The sequence below is a fragment of the Zalophus californianus genome, chromosome 12, assembly GCF_009762305.2.
Source record: "Zalophus californianus isolate mZalCal1 chromosome 12, mZalCal1.pri.v2, whole genome shotgun sequence".
Classification (NCBI taxonomy): Eukaryota; Metazoa; Chordata; class Mammalia; order Carnivora; family Otariidae; genus Zalophus; species Zalophus californianus.
The window spans coordinates 72,992,106-73,014,683 of record NC_045606.1 but is presented as its reverse complement, the minus strand read 5'-3'; the positions used below and the strand labels follow the sequence as shown (position 1 = coordinate 73,014,683).

General features: G+C 37.1%; 1 protein-coding gene across 1 annotated transcript in view; it reads right to left on the bottom strand.

Annotated features, from left to right (window-relative positions):
* TES (testin LIM domain protein) overlaps positions 1-22,578 on the bottom strand; it is a 53,735-nt gene that overhangs the window by 1,581 nt on the left and 29,576 nt on the right. The window contains exons 2-6 of the mRNA XM_027574533.1: positions 20,664-20,749; positions 8,387-8,639; positions 7,153-7,488; positions 5,479-5,694; positions 4,901-5,059 (exon numbers count right to left, since the gene is read on the bottom strand). Coding sequence (XP_027430334.1) covers positions 4,901-5,059; positions 5,479-5,694; positions 7,153-7,488; positions 8,387-8,639; positions 20,664-20,749 — 1,050 coding nt within the window. The remainder of the gene's footprint in view (positions 1-4,900; positions 5,060-5,478; positions 5,695-7,152; positions 7,489-8,386; positions 8,640-20,663; positions 20,750-22,578) is intronic.

Here is a 22,578-nt window from a genome sequence, read left to right as displayed (position 1 = left end):
TGGTGAAGATGTGGAACAATAGGAACTCTCTTTCATTATTGGTGGGAATGCCATATGTATAGCCACTTTGGGAGACCGTTTAGCAGTTTCTTAGAAAACTAAACATACTTTCATCATACAATCCAAATTTGTGCTCCTTGGTATTTACCTAAAGGAGCTGAAAACTTAATGCCCACAAAAACTTGCACATTGTTATTTAGAGAATCCTTATTCATAACTGCCAAAATTTGGAAGCAAACAAGATATGTCAGCTAGTAAAGGGATACATACACTGTGGTACATCCAGACAATGGAATATTAACCAGTGCTAAAAAAACGATAGGAGCCTTCAGACCATGAAAAGACATGGAGGAACTTTAAATGCACATTGCTAAGAGAAAGAAGCCAATCTAAAAAAGCAACATACTGCATGATTCCAACTATATGACATTCTGGCAAAGGCAAAACTATGGAGAAAATAAAGATTAGTGGTTGCCAGTGGTGGGGTAGGGAGGTGGGAGAGAGGAATGGGTAGAGAACAGAGGACATTTAGGGCAGTGAAAATATTCTCTAAAATATTATAATGATGGGTATATGTCATTTGCCCATTCTATACCTTTGTCCAAACCCACAGAATGTACAACACCAAGAATGAACCCTGAGGTGAACTATGTACTTTGGGTGATTATGATATGTGGATGTAGATTAATCCTTGGTAAAAAATGTAGCATTCAGGTGAGTGATGTTACAGTGAGTGAGGTTATGTATGTGTAAGTGTAGGGGTTATATGGGAAATTGCTGTTTTCCTCTCAATTTTGTTGTAAACCTAATACTGCTCTTAAAAAAATAGTCTTAAAAAAAAGATTTTTCCTCACTCATTAAAGCTTTGAAGTAGTAATTTTACTAGTCTTACCTCTGACACATGAGATTATTAACATCACTAATTTCTAGACAGTATGAAATGAAAATCATGTTCAAAATAATTAAGGACTCAATTAAAAATACTGACAGTGTTTGAGAATAATTAGTTTGCACTAAAAATATAACTTGTAGTTAATTGGCTTCTGTTCTAAGTCATAATTTATGTATAATCTAATATTATAAAACATTAATATTTATATTCTCTGTGGAATTCAGTGTATGTTATGTACAAATAAGCATATGGCACACACACACATCCACAAACACACATGATTTTCTTCTTTAGCTGAACAGGTATATAAAGAAAATAAATGAATAATCCTCAGTATTTTAGCAAAAAACAAAACTACCCTATCAAGACTTCTAAAACACTAGATAGTCCACAGGTCTTCTTGTTTGTGCATATTCTGAATGAATGTGACTATCTAAAGTTTTTAAGTATTTTATAACAAGTACATAAAGCAACAAATTGACCTGGATAGGTCATTCAGCCTGAGCATCCTTACTTGAAAAGACCTTAAAACGTGGCTGCTATTCAGTGGGGAAACTGGTTTAGGATGTGAAGTGTGAAGTGAAGCCTTGTTACAAATATCTACTTCAAACGTGCAACATACTTTCCATGCTTTTTTTTTAAAGATTTTATTTATGTTTGAGAGAGAGAGAGGGAGCGGGAGAGAGAGAGAGAAAATTGAGTAGGCTCCATGCCCAGCGCGGAGCAGAGGCCGAGGTGGGCTCAATCTCATGACCCTGAGATCATGACCTGAGCCGAAATCAAGAGTTGGACACTTAACCTACCGAGCCACCCAGGCACCCCAACTTTCCATACTTTTTAGAGCTACATGGCTTCTAATTACAGATTATTACTGTTTAATTCCCATTTTATGTCTACCTAGTGTTTCCCAGGAAGCAAGGGAGATATTCTCTTTCCATGATGAATACGCCGCTATTCCTGAATACAACAAAAATGGGTGTTTTAATTACAAATGTGCTCTTAATTTGTAGCTGTATCATGCAAGCAGTTGCTTTTGCATATATTCATATTTTGTAGATTTATATTTAGAATGTTGTCCTTTGCAGTTTTGTTTCATATTAATTTTTCAATGTTTTAAACTTTTTTGTATAAAATAGAAGCATTTCACAATTTTTTTTAGAAAAAATTGCTTTTAGATCATGCTTTTCGACCATGACCTATCTTCTTTATCTTGGCCCTCTAACAATACTTGTGGATCTTTTTATATCTTTTGAAACTCATATTTTTGTGATTTTAAAAAAGAGATAATTACTATTCAATTATATGTAAAATTAAAGAAATTGCTTAGGTTAAAAAAAAGAAACTTATGAACACCCTGAATGGTATAAGAATTTAGGGTTTGTGGTTTCATATAATTTAGTTTTGCTAATAATTTGTCATTCATCCTAAAGTCTGACATATAGTCCCAGCTAAAATTTACTGCCCCTAATTCTTTATAAATCTGAAAGTTGCCTAGGCCTCATTGAGGGTCTGGAACATGATGTGCTTTACCACTTTCTGCCTGGCATTTGATTTTTTCTGGGTTCTTAAATTTCTAATATTTCAGTTCATTCTGATTTCCTTCAATTTCTCCTACTTCTTTTAGTTTATTTGTATACACAGTGTGAAAAAACTAACAACATTTATTGTAATGAGCTCTCTGGCAGGAGGTTCCTGTGAAGTCTTAGAGATGTGAACTCAGGAGGGTGGGCATTTGAGACCAGAATTCCAGAGACCATTCAGAGACAAACTAAGTGTATTTCCCACTATCCTCTTTCTAAGTTATTTTTTTCCCCCACAGACATTTCCTGTTTTGAGTTCTTGCCTTCAGGTCTACAAACAACTTTGAAGATTAAAAGATCTAAGCAGATTGATACCCTGAACTAGACAATCTTCAAAATTTTACATCATTTAGTATGTGGCATGGGTAGCTCTTTCTGCCATTAGCTGGTTTGTGCAGGCAATGGAGAGAGTTGTTCATTTTAATTTTATACAAAGGGCAACAGTACACCTTACTGGGAAAGTAAACTTTCTAAAAGAAATCATGCCACATTATAAAGCTAAATAATTTACAAATTTCTGTGTTTTAATAATATCTCTGGTTATTCCTCTCTATTGGTTAGTTACAATGTAATGAAGAGAAGCTTGTAACAGTTACCTAAAGCAGCTTCATCTGTTTTAAAGCTTTATTCAGTATTGAGTATCTCCTGTGCTGTTCTAGTGTTGGAAATAGAAAACAAAATAGACAAAATTTCCTGCCTGTGTGGAGTCTGCATCCCAGTCCTTGAGACCAAGGTCACACAACCCTACGATAAAATACACATTATGATAACCATCTACCTTTAAAGAAACTGTAGCAATAATATTTAGAGAAGCGGTTTTTAGCTAAATTATGTTCTAGGTCACATGGTGATTCTTTATCCTTTTCCTAGGCATAAGGAGGCCCATGTTGATCCCCAAGCAAATGAGAAATATTAGAAGACAAAGAAGTCACTTGAACATTTCCTAAGGGCAGACATTGAGGGCATGGAAATAAAAAGGCAAGCTTTACCCACCAGCTGCTTATAGTCTAGGGGAGGAGACAGAGGGGTGGTATTAATTACACACAGATGTGCCCCATGGGAGCACAGAGAGGCATCCTAGCCAGAGAAAAAGGGGTGGAACTTGGGGAAAAAAAAATCAAGAAAGATATTCTAAAAAAGCTTGCCTCCAACTGAGTCTGGGGGAACATACAGTCTGGGGGAACATACACGGTCAGGGGAAACGGGGAATGGGTGCATAACAAAGGAGTTAGTGTGAGTAGAAGACCAAGAATGGTGCATAAACTAGAAAATGGGTAACCTGTTGAATGTGATTTGGGTTGGGTAACTGGTAGAACAGGCAAGAAGGGGCTGGATCTGTTAAGCAAAGGCTTAATGAGTAGGTTTGCATTTCAGAAAGATTTATCTTCCATCATTATGGAAGGTGGCTTTGGACAAGATGAAGAATGGAAGTGGGGAGACCAAATTTGAGGGCACTACAATAATCCAAATGATAAAAAATAAAGGTCTGAGGTAGAGTATAGTTGTAACTGTGAGGATCTGCGATTTATGGATGAGGCAGAATTGAGAGAAAATGACGAATTATACTCAGGGAATGGATAAAGGTTGAAAACTGGCACTGGCATCAAAACTCGTTACCTTATTCGCGTAGTACCACACTCCTAGAACGATATAAACACGTCACTGTATTCCTTAGCCAGGAGCCTGCTTTATGTGATAGCTCTGGGGAACTTTAGTACATATTTTCCTGCTTATAAAGAAGTAAATGTCTATCATTTTAATATCCCTTGGATTAAGAACTTTACTATATATGGTTAACTTTCTTTATCTACCATTTATCTAAACTGCTTATCTCTTGGCCATTATGCAATAGCAGCTCTGTGTAAGCAGGGTAGAGCCAAGAAAAAAATATACTCTCACATTAAATATTTGAATGTTTGGCTGATACAAATAAATCTAAATACACAGGTCAAATTTTGTTATAATCAATTCAATGAGGGTTTAAGAAACAGGCATTGTACAATCTCCAGGTTTTAAAAAAAAAAAATGAAGCCACAGTGGGGGGCTCTAGGAACATCAACAGAAACCATAAACACTCAAACAGCTAAAGAATGCAAATAGCTCCCAAAAATTGTTAATGTAAATGGACCGTGATCTGTACGATGAGAACCAATCAATCTCATTCCCATTAAAGAACTTTTTTAGTGGGGATCTGATGACTAAGTAGCACTTCTAATCTATAGTGTAAACTGTACAGATAGAAATCTTGAGGTGGCTCACAGTCAATGCATGTTACTGTTTTTGAGTTACCTGGATTTTAACACCCTATGGCAGGAATCGCAGGTTTCCTACTTAAGGGTAGTCCTTTTTGTTTCTCATTGGCTTAAGTAAAGACAGAGTATCAAGTCCTGCAGCAGGTCAAGCAACCATACCCCAGGATGCTTCTTACCACAGCATGATTCTTCACATAGCAGGGCTTGCACACGGGCTTGTCATTGACCATCACGTATATTTCCCCAGCTAGGATGTTGTCACAGTCAAAGCAGCAGAAGTGTTTCAAATGCCAATTTTGGTTTTCTGCCTGGGTATACTCGTTGCTGAATATCAACTGAGAAGAGGGCAAAAATAAGAGGAATCATGTATTTTCCTTTTTGCTATAAATGACAAAGCCAGGTTCTGTAGACCAATAAGGGATTTAGATCCATAAGTAAAATCAACCCACTTTCCTGGGCTCAAAGTCTGAAAAGAGCCTAACGTTTAAACTCAGGTTATTATTTAGTTTAGTCCAAATCACTTTTCTGTGTTCCTGGACAGTCCTGCGTTGTCAACACAGTTAACACGGACACTCTCCGAATGACTGAAGTTAAAAGTTGTTTTCCCACTCAACTCCTCTATGTAAAGAAAGAGACTGATGCCTGGTGAATTCATGTGGGCTTTCTGCCAGGACGGCCTGGTGAGGATGGTCAGGGGATGGACTCTATGGGGACACCAGAAGGAGCCTGCCTGCAGGAGCCACAGACAACATACCTCATCGCAGCCAGCACATCGTGGTTTCTCACTGTCACAGTAATGTCTGCCACAGTACAGCTTCCCATTCTTCCAGAAATAAATCATGTCGACCAGGAGTTCGTGGCAGGTACTGCAGACGAAACAAGCTGGGTGCCACAGTTTATCATAGCCGGCCCTTTCAGCGTAGATGGCTGGGTCACCCTCTTTCATACTCTGTTTGCAGCAGTAGCAGGACTGAAAGGGAAGCCGACCAAAACAACGTCATCGTTAAGACTGGCATTTCTCATCATTAGTGTCGTAGGAATTCAGAGAAACAACTTTCAAAAGAAAGAATTCCTACTAAAATTAGTAATTCGTCCATGGAGACGATAAGATGTCAGTACTTCCGGGAAATGGAATTTCTAGGCTTTCTCCAGGCTCTTCAAACCTAATTTTTGTGCCCTGCTGGTAACGGAGCACTGTTTCCTGAATCAAGTCTCTTACAGAAAAAGGGCAACAATAATTTTCACCATAATTTTTAAGTGGTTCTCTCAAAATGATTACCTTAGAGCTTATTAATACCTTTTCTCTCTTTTTTTAAACAGGACTAAGCCTTATTGGTTAATGTGCTAATTGTATCTACGAGAAATATATTACACTAAGTTTAGCTCTTATGTTTTGTTCATCTGTATCACAATTCTCTTTTACTTTCAAAAGACTTCAATTTCCCTCTCTAAGGGAGATTTTTTTAAAAATAAGATTGACTATATAGTTGACCCCTGAACAACAACACAGGGGTTAGGGGTGCTGACCCCACACGCAATCAAAAATCTACATATTAACTTTTGACCTTCTCAAAACTTAACTAATTGTCTACTATTGATCTGAAGCCTTACTAATAACAGTTGATTCACACATATTTTGTATGTTATATACTGAATTCTTAGAATAAAGTAAGCTAGAAAAAAGAAATTAAAATCATATGGGGGGGGGGGCGCCTGGGTGGCTCAGTCGTTACGCATCTGCCTTCAGCTCAGGTCATGATCCCAGGGTCCTGGGATCGAGCCCCAGATCGGGCTCCCTGCTCAGCGGGAAGCCTGCTTCTCCCTCTCCCACTCCCCCTGCTTGTGTTCCTGCTCCACTATCTCTCTGTCAAATAAATAAAATCTTTAAAAAAAAATCATATGAAAGAGAGAATACATTTACAGTACTATACTGTATTGATAAAAAAAAAAAATACCTGTGTATAAGTGGACCCGCACAGTTCAAACCCATGTTTTTCAGGGTCAACTGTTTATCCACATAAATTTGAATTATGAATTTTAGGCATGTTCTCACAAGCAAAACTGAATTAACCTAAGCATATGTTATTCTTGTTTATGGGAAGAAATAAACAATTAACACCAAAATTATGTTTAGAAGCAGATTCTAGAGGAGCATGTTGTATTCCAGCATGACACCCATGCTAACTACCATGTATACATAAAACTCACAATTATCCTTGGCAACAGATAATCAGAAAGCTCAGCTTTAGACAGAGGTCTCAAACATGATGATTCGCTAAAATAAACCTCGACTGAATTTTAATTTATTTCCTTTACTTACTCCTTTTGGAAACATAGGAATGCCCCCCCTCCCCAAAAATGTTCAAAGAATGGGAAAGAACCTGTAAAAATAGACCAACTGGGCCAATGCCAGGAGCTCTGTACTTACATACGGAGTTCTTCTGTGCTCGGCCAAATTGTCCTCTGTGGCCCCCACGGCTGCTGTGGTGCTTCTATCCCCACTAGGGCTGTACATCCGGTTGGGGCCTTGAGCATCTATCTCACGGGGAAGTCTGACATCTCCTACTCCCAGAGCTTCGCTCTTGTATTTCTTCACAAACTGTTCCATCTCCTTCACCTCCTTGGGGGACAACTCATGGCACTTGCAAGGGTCCTGGTCGTGTGCGGGGAGCTGCTTTGCCAACTGTTTCTTTCGGTACTGCGCCCCCTCCGAGCCTGCCACCGGCTGCTTCTCCGTGGGCAGCATCTGCATGTAACGCCTGGCCTGGGCCCCAGGGAGACCAGTGTTAACCGGGAGATGCCTTGGCCATCAGACAAGCAATATTTCATAACACACATCGGAAGCAAATTACTTAAGAAAGAAGGGGGTTTTATCCATTTGTAACAGTCTTTAAAATATATCTTCAGATGTTAACACAATCACAAAAGGTACTGTAAATAGATTTAGTTCAGTAAAAATAAATACATTTTTCTCCATGAAATTAAACCTTTGTTTTCAGTTTATAAGAAGATTTTGGTTACTAATGTTTACCTGTGCTATATACACAGATGTGTAATTGCAAGAGAACACAAATTTTTAGAAGGCATGTTTAAATGTTTAGAATGGCCTATGGATCAGCAGCATTTTTGCCATTATAAAAAAAAGATATTATCATAAGATTCACTTGAATGACTTAACTCATCTTCTTAAAAGACTTCCAAATGTCATATTTGGCTGTTATAACAGTAAAAGGAGTTTGACACAAAATTACTGGGTTTGTTTTTCTGTTTTTTGCCTTACACAGTAAAGTATACTGTTGAACATTTTTTGAGTTTTGAAAAAATGACAGAAATTCTATTCTTTCAGATATTCTTTGCTATCTTAGGAGACATCTTCTCAAGAGTAAGCTAGAAGTTACTAGATATATACAAAACATGTGTTTTTCATCTAAGTATTAAGAATCTCAGACCATTCCCTCAAAAAGATTAACATACCTGAGTAGTCAGGAAAATTCTATGAGGTATCTAATTTTACTTTCAAAAACGAATAGAAGTTAAAAGTCAGAGCAATAGGAACCCCAGAAAAATAATAAACTTGAGGTTGATTAGGTCACTGAAGGGACTGCCCTAAATAAGTAGCCCCGAACTTTAATAAAGAGACTGCCCTTCCCCTTATTATTTACCAATGCCTGATTCTGGACAGGAGGAGCCCATTCATAGGTAACTGTATTGATGGAGACATTCTTCTTGGCAGCAACTGGATTGGTCAGTATCATAACATTACGTTTATACATGGGAATTCCATCTGATTTTAGCTTTGCAATCAGGGTGGTATATTTGGTGTCTTCAAAAAGTTTTCCCACTTTTCGATCCTCTTCATTGCTCAAGAGGACATCATGCTCTTCTTGGCCACACTTGCAGTTACGACATATTTTTCTATAATTTTGGAAATAAGTTGGCAATAACTAATTATACCTATTAAATAAGTAAGCATACTCATACATTTATAGTTTATAAAATACTTTTATACACATTATTCCATATAATGGTATAGAAAGGCAAGCTATTGGGTGGGGGAATTCCAAGTAGCTATCCATAAATTTAAGCAAGGAAACATAAAAATGTACCTTCATATTATAAGACTTCAAAAGCTTAGGTCTTAATAAAAACTGTATGCTCAAGGGAGCATATCTGAGCAAAACCTCATCTGGTATTCCTCATTTTCTTAAATCAGTAAGTAAATAAAATCACCAAAATACTATTACAGCAAGAGGTTTCATATTTTATTGCATGGTAACATTTCATAGCCATTACCTAAGTTTTTTGTTTTTGGGTTTTTTCTAAGTGAGACAGAGGTTGATATTACTTTTCTGATCAAGGACTATAATCCTAGATGCAGCTTCAGCTTTCCTCATTTCCTTTCCTGTCCCGTTGCTAATTTCCTTTCCTTTCCTTTCTCATTTCCTGTTTCCTTTCTCTTCCTTTCCTTTCCCTTTATTTCTTCAAACACTTAGTGACCACTTACTATGTGCTTTCATATGTATAAAAAACCAGATAGATGAAAGTCTTTGGACTTTCAGAGCAATGAAACAAAAGATACCACTAAATGAAATGTCCCCCTTCCCCAATCTGGCCTAGCAGGTAATCATTCTTTCATGCAACATACACAAACGTCCATGTGTTTAGCAATGTACTTAGCTTATATATAGTACTTGGCTTAGCTTATAGCAATGTACTTAGACTGATACACCCTATAATTGCATTTGTGATAGGAAAGAAAAGTACAGGATATGTCATTTGACAGGGCCTAATTTTGACTTGGAACTGGTGAGGAAAGGACTCCATAAAAATATTACTCCATAAGAAACTAACATTTAGGTTGAGATCTGAAGGATAATGAAACAAGTATGAAGTGTGTGTGTGTGTGTGTGTGTGTGTGTGTGTGTGTGTGTGTGTGTGTGTGTGTGTGTGTGTGTACTTGAGATGGGGTAAAGAAAGAGAAGAAAAACCTCCAAACACTGGGTAGAAAGAGTATGTGTGGTGGTCCTGACTTAGGAAAGAGCTTGTGCCCTTAGGTCCCATGATCAGAGAGGGCTGGCGGGACTGCAGTGAGGTAAATAAATGCGGAGTGACAAGGTTGGAGAGGGAGGCAGGCATAAGATCATGCAGGGACTTGTAGGACACATTAAATGATTTGGCTTTTACTGTAAGACTAAGCAGGAGGCACTGAAGGCTTTTAGGTAATGGACTAACATGATTAGATCTATCATTCTCAAAACTGTACCACCTATTATATGAGAATGGATTGGGGTAGACATAATTGGAAGGAGGGAGACCGATTAACATGTCAATGGCGCATCCAGTTTGCAAAGTAACAGGGATCCCAGTACTACTTCACAAGTGGAATTTATATTTTGGATGGTTATTTTTGTGGTCTAGGTGAGATGTGTTATAGCTTGAACTACAGTATTTAACAGTGGAGATGGAAAAACAAGAACAGATTTAAGATCTCCTCGAAGGTAAAACTGACTAAATTTTGTGGTTGCTGTGGACGTAGTGATGGTAAAGGGAAGGCCCAATCTGCCAGAAAATGAACCCAGGTTTTCAGGATGAGTAAGCTGGTAGAAGGAATGTAACTTATTAAGAGAGTAAATATAAAAGAAGAACAGATTTAAGGTAGTTGGGGGGAAGGCTGATCAAAGTTCTCCAAAATTCAACTACTGAAAAGTTTGAAATGCCTACAAAACAGGGTAAAGATATCAAGTAGATTGTAGGATATGTAGATCTGGTAGAAAATATAAATTTGGGTGTCAGGGAATGACATATTTAATATAAATTGAACAGATCACTTTCACCTCCTGGGCAAGAGTACAGGGAAAAGGTGAGGACTCAGGAAGGAGTCTGGCAGAGAAGCAGAAGCTGGAAGAGGTGACCAAGGAAAACAGAGAAGTAGAGAGATTTTGTGGTGTTAAAAACATAAGCTGGAAGTAAATATAGGGCAATGATAGCATATAAATTAGAGGGAGGAGTCTGAGAATTTTAAAAAAACATTGTAATATCCTTACATTGTTCAGGAAGATATTGAAGATCTAGATTAACATTAGATATTGTTAAGCATGCATATTAAACTAACTAGATAACTAAAGAAGGAAATATTACATATAATTTCTAAACTTAGAGAAAATGGAATGATGATATAAAATGCAAGTAATTAAACAGAAGGCAGTAAGAGGAGAATAAAGAAACTTAGATTAGGACATGTAGAAAGCACAAATTAAGATGGTTAACATAATCCAAATATACCAACAGTCACAATAAATGGACTCAGTGCTCCAGTTAAAAGACAAAGAATTTCACACTGAATTATACAACAAAATTGAACTATATGCTACTTGGAAGAGACACTTAAAATTTAAGGACAAAGAAAGGATGAAAGCAAAAGGATGCAAAAAGATACATCAGGCAAATTCCAACAAAAAGTAAGTTAGATACTTATATTAATATCATACACTTTAGACTTTAATGCTTTTTCCTTTAATGAGTATTAAAGAGAATCACTACATAGTGACAGAAGTTTAAAATCACCTCTATGATGTAACAGGTTTAAAATTAATATAGCTTAATAAGCTATTCAAAATATATAAGCAAAAATAACAGAATTTTAAGAAATAGACAAACTCATTATAGTAACAATAAAAAATTTGAAATAAAGATTTGAAAAACACAATAATCCTGATCAAGCAGACACATAAAAAATACCTTATCCAGTGACTGGAGAATACTTCTTTTTGTGAACATTTGAAACACTTCAGGAAACTGAACGCATACTGGTATTTCTCAAGAAATGCCCAAGGAATCACCATCAACCACATTATTTGAACAGAATATAATTATGTTAGAAATCAACAGCAAAAAAGGAAGAAATCAGGGAGGCAGACAAACCATGAGAGACTATGGACTCCGGGAACCAAACTGAGGGTTACAGAAGGGAGGATGGTGGGGGGATGGGGTAGCCGGGTGATGGGTATTAAGGAGGGCACGTGTTGTGATGAGCACTGGGTGTTATATGCAACTAATGAATCATTGAAAACTACATCAAAAACTAATAATGTACTATATGTTGGCTAACTGAACATAATTTTAATAAAAGTAACTAGAAAGTACTTTTGAAAGACTCCTAAAAAATTCAATATTGAAACAATCACAATAGAAATTAAACCAAACAACATTTTAAGGAAAAAAAGAAAACAAAACTATTACTTCTTGAAATGCAGAACACAACTGAGGGGGTGCTTAGGAGAAAAGGCATAGCTAACCTGCTCAAGTTAGACGGAAAAGAGAATAATATGAGTAAGTTCAACTCAGGAAGTTATGAAAAATGGAGAATAAGACTAAAGAACATGGAAGGAAAATAAAAATAGCAGAAACTAATAAAACAAATGTTTGCTTCTTATAAGATGCAGGGGAAAAATGCATTCAATATATTTCAATACATTTTAACATCTCTTCTGACTACATTTTGCTTAGTAGTTTTAGCTCCAGAAGGAAACTAGACAGAATTTTAGGGAGGGTTTCTGGGAAAAAAAAAACCCACACTCAAATATATCATACTCAGTGCATTCATTTTAGCAAGAAAGCAACCTTGCCATCACTTCACTCATACAGTCCTGTGGGTACTAATCAGAGCAGTAAGAAAAATCAAAGAAATTGAAGTTAAAAGGATTCATCAGAAAGGGAGAAACTAAACTGCTGTTAATCACAGACGCTATGACTGATCATATAAAAATGTATTAACATCAGTGAGAGTTTAATAAGTTTTCTGGATTTAAAATAAATTGGATTTCTCTACATTACTAAATTAGGAAAAAACAACTAAAAATTCTTAAATGAATCTCTTTGCCAAATAACAAATTATTAAATAATTATAGATTTTTGTGTTTTGTTTTAAGGTGAGGTATGCAAACTAAAAATACAAGATTTGACTCGTGCAGTCCCAGAGAGAGAGAGAGAGAGAGACAGAGTTAGAGATATAGGGGGTGGGGAGGCAAACTAATTTCCTTGTGCACACATTGTTTAGAAATCTTTATTTGGTAAGAATGTGCTGAAGAGTTTGCATATTCTAGTTCAGCTATAAAAGACTCTTACATCTGGTTATCTCATACTCCCACCCCGTGGAAAGGAGCATATTATTCTACTACAGTATGTTCTTCGTTCTTGTTCTTCAGTTAACAAAAACAATATAATTATCCATAAAACTATCACACTGCTTTTGGTTCAAGTTTAAAATCAGACCTTCCTGAGACTTCAGTTCTTTAGGGCTGGGAAGTTAGTTCTTAATATAGATAAATAGATCCTTATATGGCTGTGAACTATGGCATGCATCCGAATAGTCAGCAAAGTGATTAACTAAAGAAGGGAGTAATAAAGTTACAAGGATATGTGATGAAGGATATGGACTTCCTTTGGAAATGTTTATTAGCCAGTTCAACACCAGAAAACATGTGCACCATAAAATAAGGGGAGTTAGATTTTAGAATTTGAAAGACAAAAAAAAGCATGTGAAAGAAAGTCTGCTGGTTTCTAAAGCATTAACTGTGACAAGCTGTAGAATAAATAAGTTCTATTTACTATGAAAGTATTATATATAAAAAGGTATATTAACCAATGATATAAGAGCCATCTCTCTACTTTTTCTTATTATGTGTCCTGGCTATTCTTGGAAGATTTATATTCTGAGAATATCTAATTTCCCCATCCACCCCTTCCCCCACCCAACATACCTTTATTAAGTAGGTAAAATCAGGTTAAAACAATACACCAATAGCAGCAGTTGATGAGGGAAAAAGAAGTTTTCAGTTTTCTAAGTGGGGAAAATCCATGAACTGATTCATGATAGCCTTTGAAATCACAGATACATTATAAACCTCATCTGTATCCTCACTCCAGCATGGTGGCAAAGCAGTAACAGAGCACTTGGCAAGAATGTGACTCAAGAGGGTGGAATGGTTCTTTCAGTTCAAGTTGTCATCACTAAGCAGCTGGAGTGACCACATCCCTTAGAGACCGTTTACCCTAGAGCTCCATTTCTAAAATAAAAAGGGATAGCTATAAACCACCGTTCAAGAAAGAAACCTATAAATCTGGGCCAGGTGCCAAGAGCTATCCATTATAGAAATCTATGGTATTTACGAGATCAAAAAAAATTTTTTTTAATTTTTTAAAAATAATATGGGGGTTAGTCTACAGTGTTTTACATTTGATTCACCCATATTTAAATTGGAAAATTTTATTTTTACAAATATCTTTTAAGAACTTTTATTTTTTTTATTTTTTTAAGTATTTATTTATTTGAGAGAGAGAGAGAACACATGTCAGCAGGGGAGGGAGAGAGGGAGAGGGAATCTCCAGCAGACTGCGCGGAGCGTGGAGCCCAGTGTGGGGCTTGATCTCACGACCCCGAGATCATGACCTGAGCCGAAATCAAGAGTCTGACACTTAACTGACTAAGCCACCCAGGCACCCTCTTTTAAGAACTTTTAAAGTCATTAGGAAGATAGCCAATAAGTTTATTGCAAGGAAAATTTTGTTGAGGAATCAGGGGAGAAAAGGATATTATCTTGGTAGCCAAGGCATGAGAATGAGTAGGACATTTATTACATAATTAATTTCAACCTAAAATAACCTAGATTCTATTCTTCTTAAGAAAATGAAGAACTTTAAAAAAACTGATTTTATGCCAACCTAAAACAAAACGAAAATGGCATGGGTGAGCACAGTACCCACGTGCTGGGGCTACATTTGTAAGGTTTGTTTTATATCTTTCCTCAGATGCTTCACCAGTAACTTTTGATGATAGATGCAGACAAACAGCTTGTTTACTACATTTATATGAGCTATACCAATTTGATAGCAGTTTTTGAGGGAGTTATAAGTCAGTTACCATACTTAGCACAGTTGCCAAATCTCTAAATCTTCTAACCTGTCCTTCCTATAGAGCACTTCTCAAATTCTCCATTGAATGTTAATAAAAGTTAACAAAATTGTTAATGTTAATAAAAATTGGGGAAGAAAGAAGTGAATTCAGAATTAAGTTTATTTAAAAGGGTCTTTTTTATGACTTCTAAAAAAAGATGCAAATGTAATCTGATAGGCTGGGAAGCTCTAAGTAATGGGGGAGTAGGGTTATTTGTATTAAGAAGTTCTTTGTACAAAAAGTTTAGGGTGTTAGCACATACACATGTAAAGGTTAATGTGCATGACAAATCGGAACTGTATACTCACATTTTTACATTTCAACTTTGGATTTCTTGAGTTAAATCCAGGAGATGGTGTACCAAAATTTAGCAAAAGCACTGTCTCAGAAAAATACACAGATTTACAGTTTCAAGCTGAAAGCAGTCAAGAAACTATCTTTCATCTCCACCCGAAGGGAAATTATTTTTGTATCACTTCATAAAAAATATTATTTTTACAAGGCAAGTGGTAGCAACTGGAGTGCTTTGACATACTGCCCATATTCACAGTGATTTAAAGGTATGGTCATGGCACTGCTACAAATCATATTTTAAAAGGGTTGAAGCTGCGGTTTTATAACAGGGATATACTTATATGGACTTAAGCGTGGGCCTCTGTTACAGGATTCCACACAAGGATTAATCCATTTATGGTGGGAAATTTTTAGTTTTCAGCCAGCCCTAAACCAATCAGAAATTCTCTGGATATATGCTATATTCAAGTAACACTTTTCTTACAAAATGCTACTATCTTTTTTTTCCTTAACATATATTGCATTATTTGTTTCAGAAGTACAGATCTGTGATTCATCAGTCTCGTACAATTCACAGCGCTCACCATAGCACGTACCCTCCCCAATGTCTATCACCCAGCCACTCAATCCCTCCCACCCCCCACCACTGCAGCAACCCTCAGTTTGTTTCCTGAGATTAAGAATTCCTCGTATCAGTGAGGTCATATGATACATGTCTTTCTCTGATTGACTTATTTCACTCACAAAATGCTACTATCTTATTAGAAGGATTTATCAAAGATAAAAGACTAATTCTATTACTTATATGATGAATAACTATTATCCTAATGATACTACTTTCAGAATGAAATGACTGACTATAAACTCAAAATCCTGGGTGTGTGTCTTAATATCTCATAAATATTTGTTAGCTCTAGATATTACTTGGAAGTGTGTCCAGAAGACAACAGCTCTTATTTAGTAAGCATCAGGCATCCTCAACCTTTTATTTTTCTCTAGTCTTGTCATTACTGATGCAGTGAAGAAAGAGCTCACAGTTAAAGCATCATTGTCCACAAAGACGTATATGTCACAAAAGCACCACGCTGTAGAGAAGACAGCCTGATGCAGCCCGCAAAGTTCACTGATCATGATGAGCATGTGAACATGGGTTCTAGTTTCTGTTCTGCCATGTAGAAGATGGTGATGAGGAAGGTTTTGGCAAGCTTTGGGTCCAAATTTGAGCTCTGCCATCTATAAGCCATGCCTCTGGTAAGTCATTTAATTTCCCTAAACCTTTGATTTTTCATATATAAAATGGAATACTATCACTTACCTCAAAGGGTATTATGAAGATTAGTTACAATCAGGGACATAAAGTGTTGTGGTAAGCAGAATTCTAAGACGGCCCCTTTGACCTGCACCCTCTGGTGTTACCCTCATGATTATGTTACTACATATGACAAAGGGAGATTATCCAGGTGTGCCAAATCTAATCACATGAGCCCTTTAAAAACATAAATTTTCTCTGGCTGGGCGCAGAAGAGGAAGCCGGAGAGAGTTAAGTCATAGAAAGGATTCTAAGCACTGTTAGTGACTTTGAAGACAGAGGTGGCCCTGTGCCAAGGAATGTGGGTGGCTTCTAGAAGCTGGGAACAGTCCCTGACTGACAGCTGGCAAAGAAACAGGGACAACCTACAACCATAGGAAATGAAGGAAATGAATTCTACCAACATCACAAATGAGTCCAGAAGCAAATTCTAACCCCAGTTTTCAGATTAGAGCCCAACCTGGCCAAAACCTGACTTCAGCCTTTTGAAATTCTAAGCAGAGAATCCAGCTAAGCCTGCCTTGATTTCTGGCCTAAAGCATAAATGGAATCCATTACTAAGTGTTGTTTTAACCTGCTAAATTTGTAGTAATTTTGTTATGCAGCAATAGAAAATCATTATAAGTGCTTATTAGTGTGCGACACAGGAAATTTCATAAATTATATTTCTTATTAATATCTAATAGGCTCAAACAAGTCATTTTAACTTCCTTTGGGTTTTAGGTCTTTGATCTAAAAAATGAGGTCTGACTAGCTAAGTTCCAAGTTCCACTCTAAACTTCCATAAGTCTAAGAATTCATTTTTAGTTTTTTCACAACTGTTGTAACACACCTTGAACAGGCAGTCATGCCTGCTGGATCTCTTTCATTCACTCTCCAGATCCATTCTGCACCCTTCTGCATAGTACCCTGAGCCATGCTCTAGGAGGCTGACCTGTAAGGACTGCAGCATTGGGCTACCTTGTCCCTAGCAATGGAAGGTGCCAGCAGGAAATTCGAGTGATGAAGAATAGTGAGGTCTGAGGATTTATTTCCTGGCTTCCTACAAGTGTACAAGGTGCTCAGGCCAAAAATGACCCCTTACTCTCCTTGGGGGTGTGTAGAAGCAGGGAAGAGGGTGCCAAGGACTGAATTGTGCCCCCCTCCCCCCCAATTCGTATGTTGAAGCCCTAACCCGTAGTGTGACTGTATTTGTAGATAGAGCTTTTGGGAGGTAAAGTTAAATGAGGGCATAAGAGTAAGGCCCTAATCTGACAGGATTGGTGGCTTTATAAGAAGAGTAAGAGAGAGATCTCTCTCTCCATATACATGCACTGAGAACATGTGAGGACAAAGAGAGAAGGTGGCCGTCTGCAGAGCAGGAAGAGGTTTCTCACCAGAACCCAACCATGCTCTGATACCTAACTTCTTGCATTTCCAGCCTCCAGAACTAGAAGACAATACGTCTCTGTTGTTTCAGCCATCCAGTCTATGGGATTTTGCTATGGGAGCCTGAGCTAAGACAGGGAGTTCTCAGAGGTAATGCTTGAACTGAGACTTCAAGAATAGGAAGGACTTTTTGTTTCATGATGGTAAGATGTAGGGTCTTTCCAGCTAAAGGAAACATACAAAAACAAAACAAACAAACAAACAAAAAACTACAGGTTATTTCAGGGAACAGTATGTACCTACCTCAGCAGCTGAGGCACAGGGTACTTGGAGGGGAAGTGGGAGAGGAGACTAGACAAGCAAGCAGGAGTAGATGTTGAGGTTTGAGGCCAAACAGTTTGCCTAAAGGATCAAGCCAAGTGGGAAAGCAATGAAGGTTCTTAAGCTCTTGGGAAGTACATAACAGTATCCATTTTCAAGACCATTCTATGGCTGCATGGAAGTCAGATCGCTGAAAAGTGGGGAATAATTAACTTAGCTCTGATGTTCACAATGTGCCCCATGAAGCCCTACGTGTCCTAGAAGTCAAGGGTTACCATGAAGATGGAAGAGGAAGCTCAGTGGACAGGATCCTGGGACTCTATGTCCACTTTAATCACAGCAGCTCTATGGCCCTAGACCAGACCTGGAATCTTCATTATACTGAGTACAACCGGCCTAGCACATTTTACTTCAATGACTGTACTAAAAATGGCTCATCTGGAGGTCAAAGACACCTGCCCTCTAGCCTTCTAGTTATGGTGAAAAAGTCAAGGAATAATCAAGAATTCTGAGAGAGAAATGTGTCCAAATTCATGCCAGAAGACAGAACTACTAAGCAACCTTCTGGACGATCTGTACAAATCCAAGCGAGGCTGGAGGCTGTGGCAAAACCCTAGTCTTTTATGGCTCCTAACAAATTCTCAGAGTATACCAAGGTAAGTAAATGGAAAAATGAAAACAAAAAAGTGATTTTCAGGCCACAGAAGTCAGCTCTTCTCTGACATTTTTATCTGAAAGTCTCAGATTATAGTGATCTGCAATAGAAAAATAATATAGCACAAATAAGAATTACTCTAAACTAGCCTTCTGCTTTAGAGAAAAGATGCTATCACTTAGGAATAAGCTTTAAAAATGTCATTAGCTGTTTTGGCAACTGTAGTCAACCTAAAAAGATTATTTTGATTGCACGGTAAGAACCATGCCCAGCAGAGGGCAGTGCAACTCTCTACACAGCCCACTGAGAGCACAATTAAGTGGTGTGCGCGGTAGGAGCTGAAATATTCTAATCCATGAAATCTATTTTGTGTCTAGTGACTTTACCTTTCAAAACCATGACAGACATGCTGCCTAATTGCTATGTCCCTTGAAAAGGGGGCACAGGGAAGAGCCATGAAAGTCTTGTAATTAAAAACCTCCCTGGAAAATTTTAGCTCCCTACAAATAAAGAACTGTACCGTCATTTCTCGGTGAGCGGAGGTTTCTGTTGCCCTACTTATTATTTATTTATTTATTATTTATTTATTTATTCATGAGAGACAGAGGAGGGGAGAAAGAGAGAGAGAGAGAAGCAGAGGGAGAAGCAGGCTCCCAAGGAGCAGGGAGCCCGATGCGGGACTCGATCCCAGGACTCTGGGATCATGACCTGAGCCGAAGGCAGACGCTTAACCATCTGAGCCACCCAGGCGCCCACCCTCACTATTTAAAACAACTGTCTTTGTTTCCTAAAACTTGCTAAAGAAACCTTTAAAAGAGCTTTATATCTCAAATTTTATTTGTTTACATTCTCCTTTAACTTACATTGTACACAGTCCCAAGAGCAGATGAAATTTTTTATTCTAGAGAGTTTTCTATGGAAATATGCAGTACAGAAGTGAGGTTCTCAAGTGAGGTTTATTCTAACAAGGCATCTGCCGTCCTAATAATGTATAGTTGATGACTAACTTTTTCTCCTTGTCCTAATGACGTACAGTTGATGACTTTTTTCTTCTAACAATAACATGCTGATTCTAACTTTGAACAGATTTATAAACTACCATCACAGTCCTTGACAGCCACTGATGAACAACATTTATTCTTATACGAACAGGTTTAAAATAGCGATTTTTAGATGTATAGGACATACTATCACTTTAAAATATGTAAATCAGAGCACCTGGGTGGCTCAGTCGGTTAAGCGACTGCCTTCAGCTCAGGTCATGATCCTGGAGTCCCAGGATCAAGTCCCACATCGGGCTCCCTGCTCAGCAGGGAGTCTGCTTCTCTCTCTGACCCTCTTCCCTCTCATGCTATCTCTCATTCTCTCTCTAATAAATAAATAAAATCTTAATAAAAAAAATAAACAAAATATGTAAATCAGATCTATATAAAATTCACATTTTGTTTTCAAAATTCATATTTTTGATCCACTAACAGTTGTCTGTCATGTATGTGCACTTGATTCAAGCCAAGACAATAGAAATGAATTATTATTTTTTTAATTTAAGTGTTTCAAAGTTTCTCAGTAGTAAATTTACAGCTGAAAATTTTGAAGAGTCCTTAGGTTCAAGTCTATGTCCTGACAACTAGCATATGAATGCTTAATTAGCCATATTTATAATTTATTGTAAATATACAGATAAGATGTGCAAAGTTACCAATTTTTAAGAAAAGAATAATTATAATAAATAGTGACAGATTACCATAAACTTATTTGCTGCTCAGAAAAGAGACATATTCAGTATTCTAGACTCATAGGAAATATGAAGGACAGCAAATAAACAATTCCAGATATAGTTATATGGTCCAGTTAGCTCAGTCACACTTAATGATAGGAAGACAGAATAGATTTATTTTTTATTTATTTCTTAGAAGAGAATATGGCAGATCTACAACTTAGCAACCATGCTAGAGAATTTGCAAGAGGTTCTCCACTGCCTGAGGAAGCACTGTCAAAGAGCAGAAATTATTTATGTGGTTGTAGTTTTTAAAACATTACCTCCAAAAATGTAGTTCGAATCCTTCACATTTTTCTTTGCATTTTAAACAGGGGGCTCCAAATCCTTGCTCATGACCTAAGCCCATCTGTTAAGGAGAAAACAATTTGTATTATAACAGTTTTAAAAAATCTTAAAAATTCAATAAATTCCACTTCTAATTCCACTTACCATTCCTGTTGATATAATTTCAAACAACTCTTTTATGAGTATCAGGTTGTTTGGTTAATGATGACACTTAGAGATATGGGGACTGGAAGTACCTATACAACATACCTTTAATTCTTACTGCTTTTTTCATGAAAAGCACCAGAATACAACTGTGTAGAAGACTATAAATACCGTAAGTTGCAGAAAGTCATAAATTGATCTCTTCGGCCACTATACGCCCTGTATACAATAGCAACAGGGGGCAGAGAGCCAGAGCTTGGAGGGCAAGTCTGCCCCTATTAACATATTTTACAGCAAACAAGGAATATGAAGATTTTAGGATTATGATTAAAATAGTATTATTTCATTTTATTATTTACTATTCATTTATTTTATTAATTTATGATCCATTTTATTATTTATATCATATTTATTATATTCAAAATATTATTTAAGTATAATAATAATAGCAACAATAAGCATATATTGAATGCCAGGGATAGATAATAAGCACTTATCGAAATCTTATAAAATCTCACAAAATGCTTATAAAGTAGGCAATATTATTCTCTATTTTAGAGAGGACAACTGAAATTTAGAGAGGTTACAGAACTTGTTTAAGTTCAAAGTGTAAATAAATGGTAGAGAAGTGATCTGGGTTCAGGTCTTCCTGACTCTGAAGCCTGTGCTTTTATGCCTAGGGTGAGCAGAGAGGGGATGTACTATTGCCCATATTATAGCAAACTATTGCTTTTAATCATATTAAACAATAATCCTTGGGAACTTGCTGAGACATGACTTAGTAAACAGAAAAGGGGGTGGTGCAGATGAGGGAAGGACACAAGAAGGCAATGTAAGCTCTTTCACCCAACTATTGATATTAGAATAAAAAAGATCAGCCCACCTTATATCAGCACATGGGCAAATCACCAGTGACCAGGCTACTCTGTATTTTAAATATCACATCCGTGATTGCTAACAAATTCGTTACCGCCTAGTGCCTGGAGTTAAAAGAGTTCAAGCTGGACAAATAATAGATTTTCTACCAGGGCACCCTTTTGTAATTTTACCAAGTTGTGTTTTTGCTATGCAATCTAAACCACACTGTTACTTCTTCCTTGAAAGATCAGTCTGACCATGCCCTGAAGTGTAGATGAAGCCCGCCCTTTTTTTTCTGAAGAAAATAACCACATCCTCTTACCATAACTAAGGTCTACCCAGCTGCTCAGGGGAACCCACATTATTTTTAAGTCAGACCATCTCAAGCATACTCTCTAAAGGTGATAAAAATCTGTCTAGTATTAACTAAACTTCATCACTTTTGCCATGTCCCCAGGACCAATTTTTTTTTAAAGATTATTTATTTGAGAGAGAGAATGAGATAGAGAGAGAGCATGAGAGGGGAGAGGGTCAGAGGGAGAAGCAGACTCCCTGCTGAGCAGGGAGCCCGATATGGGACTTGATCCCGGGACTCCAGGATCATGACCTGAGCTGAAGGCAGTCGCTTAACCAACTGAGCCACCCAGGTGCCCTCCCCAGTACCAATTTTAAAAAGATTTTGAAGTTGTATACTTTAATACTAGGTGACACTTTTTTTGTTTGCTTGCTTTCTTGTTTTTTTGCTTTTTTTTTTAAGGAATCAAATTGTTTCCTTGTCACTGATGATCACAGCTCACAGTACAGAAATAAAGTGGGTTAAGCAAAAGAGAGAAAAACTGGTTATTTGAGGTTTTTTTAAAAAAGATTTTATTTATTTGAGAGAGAGAG